This window comes from Panicum virgatum, chromosome 2N (genome assembly GCF_016808335.1).
Source record: "Panicum virgatum strain AP13 chromosome 2N, P.virgatum_v5, whole genome shotgun sequence".
NCBI classification, from domain to species: Eukaryota; Viridiplantae; Streptophyta; class Magnoliopsida; order Poales; family Poaceae; genus Panicum; species Panicum virgatum.
The window spans coordinates 52,163,399-52,166,153 of record NC_053146.1 but is presented as its reverse complement, the minus strand read 5'-3'; the positions used below and the strand labels follow the sequence as shown (position 1 = coordinate 52,166,153).

Here is a 2,755-nt window from a genome sequence, read left to right as displayed (position 1 = left end):
ATGGTGTTGATCCCTGGCAATCACAAGTGAGCAATCAGATTGCTAATATACTATATCAACGCTAATCATTATCAGTAACTACACCTAAATGTACCACTAATCACTCCTAATAATAATTAAACTGATTGCTAAACTATTTTCTAACATTTTGTAAAAAAATTCTAACATTTTCTATAATTTTCTACAATTTTCTAACATTTTCTACAATTTTCTAATATTATCTTGCATTTTTTTTTATTTTCTAATACTTCTATAACAATTTTCTAATATTTTCTAATACTAAATCTAACACTAAATGTACTATATCAACGCTAATCACTATAAGTAACGGCATCTAAATGTACCACTAATCACTCCTAACAATAATTGAACTAATTGCTAATCTACTGTTTCAAAAAAATTACAACATAATCTATTTATAAAATGTAGAAAATTTTAGTTACCTAAAATCGCCGCCTTGAAAATCCGACAGAGCTTCGCCGCTTTGCCTCTCCCTCACCCCTCCTCTCCCTCCCTCCCTCTCTTTTCTTTTTTTCTAGATTTTTAGTAAGCCAAATGGGGGTGAGGGGGCCAACACCTTATATAGGGCCGGGGGGTGTGCCGCCCAACTGCCGGGCGGCTAGGGGGGCCGGCCGCCCCGCTGCCTGGCAACCGGCCCCAGGGACCTGTCTGTAATTTTTCTTCTTCTTCTTTTTTGCGTTTAAGTCCCTGCCGCCCAGCAGTCAGGGTATATTTCTGTAAATTTCCAACTCGAAAATATATTTTTGTAAAACGGAAATAAAAAATATAAAAATAAAAAACTGCGCTTCACAGATTCATTGCCGACATTTGCAACGCATCTCTGCTCAGAACAATATCTGCGACACATCTCTGATCAGAACAATATTTGCGACACATCATGGACGCACAGTAACAAAATTTCGTCCACAGAACAAGTCTAACACAAGAATACAAATGGTGGAAAGGTATCTCCAGTCTCAGTACTGTTCTACGGACAAGGCAACTGCAACTACTAAACATTTCACTCGTCCTCCTGGCTGCGGAGCCTGGCAAGCTTGTTGGTGACCACGATGTCCAGCTGCGCAGCGCGCTCGACAATCTCCTTGCGCTTGCGGGTGGAGACGTTGTGGGCAATCTCAGCACAGTACGTCCTGTTTTGCAGAAGATAGGACGTAAGCAAAGAGGGCATTTGAAAGAGCAACAGCAAGTAATAGCGTATTAATAGCAGTACGACACATTTAAAGAGTAAAAGTCATCAGCAACATAAAGTCGGAGACATATTTGAGGGTAACTGAAATGGCATTCTCCCTGGCTCATTGCTATGAGACAGGCACCGTGCCATTTCTGCTGGACTACCTGTCCTACTTGGAGTGTATGCTGCCATCCTGTTCAGAGATAAGCTACGTTGTAGATAAGCATTCTGGTATGATTATGACGTAAAATCACAAGATGTGCATCATAAGCCATTATGTTCAGAGGTAAGCTTTCAAAAGGCAGAAGAGAAAAAAAAATCACCTGTTGTGCATCATAAGCACCTCAAGCTCGGAGACATTGTGTACAACAAACTTCTTGAACTTGTTGGGAAGGTAGTGCCTGGTCTTCTTGTCAGAGCCGTATCCAATGTTGGGCATCAAGGTGCATCCCTTGAACTTCCGCCTGACACGGGAGTCAATACCCTTAGGCCTGCGCCAGCTTGGCTACAGAAAACAGAATCAGCAAAATTAGGTCTTTTAACTAAACCAGCAGCAATGGCTATGCTATATAGAGAGACCCAATGAAAAACATGTGCACATACTTTTTACAGGATATCTACTTATGCTAGGCACTAGAGGTCATATACTCATAAGTCATCCATGACTCCATTCACGGCCCAGAAAAGGGGAAAAAATGGCATGTTTTCGGCACAGTATAGCACATTTTGAATTCGCCAAGTGGTAAACATGGTCTAAAGTACTGGGCATTTGCTACATTGGTCCGGTACAATTTTGAAATAATCCAAAGCTACAGAAACAGTGGCATTACATCAGTGTGTAAACTAATCAACTTCCACAAACAAGAGGGACTTGGTCTCTTCACAATTTCTAGATTACATAGTTGCACTAACCAAAGGAGGATTCCTAAAATGGGAAAGCTTCTACAGCAATACCTGCTTCAAAAACTAAGCTTACATTTCAGATTGCTAGTGAAAGATTGTAAATCTAACACAAGCTAACGAACTGCTGCTAGCAACTTCCATACCAAAATCTGGCAAAACAAATCAACTCAGTAGTATACACGTCGAAACAACGTGAACTACATGACCACATTCTTCCGGTGGTGAGACTAGAGCAGGCTAGCTACCAAGCGGCCAATGGATCCACCCAGCAGCAAATGCTAGGTGAACAAGGCTTTGGGCAACAAGAGAATGGGCAGTTGGGCACAACGCGTACCTTGAGGCACTTGTAGCGGTCGAGGTGGGGCCTCTTGAACTGCTTGACCCGCTTCTTCACGATCTTCTGCGTCAGCAGCGGCACCACCATCTGCCGGGGTACGAGATCACACGAGGAATTAAGCACCAGGCAGCCACGAATGCGGAACGAGAGGCAGATAATTCGAGAGCGCCATGGAGGGAGCGGGGTTGGTGACCGTACCTTTGCAAACCCTGCGGAGATGCGACGGTGCGAGCGACAGCGGCGGCGGGCGACGGGTGCGAGATCAGAGGAGAGAGCGTCTTATGGCTCCGAGAGAACCCTAGGAGTGGTGGTCTCATATCTTC

General features: G+C 43.6%; 1 protein-coding gene across 1 annotated transcript; it reads right to left on the bottom strand.

The window, feature by feature from the left end:
- Positions 1-842: 842 nt before the first annotated feature.
- LOC120661148 (60S ribosomal protein L32-1-like) lies at positions 843-2,755 on the bottom strand. The gene is made up of 4 exons (XM_039939872.1): positions 2,631-2,755; positions 2,430-2,519; positions 1,516-1,697; positions 843-1,151 (listed from the first exon to the last, which is right to left on the bottom strand). Exons 2-4 carry the CDS (start codon positions 2,517-2,519, stop codon positions 1,022-1,024), a joined length of 402 nt encoding a protein of 133 aa, XP_039795806.1. The 5' UTR covers positions 2,631-2,755; the 3' UTR covers positions 843-1,021.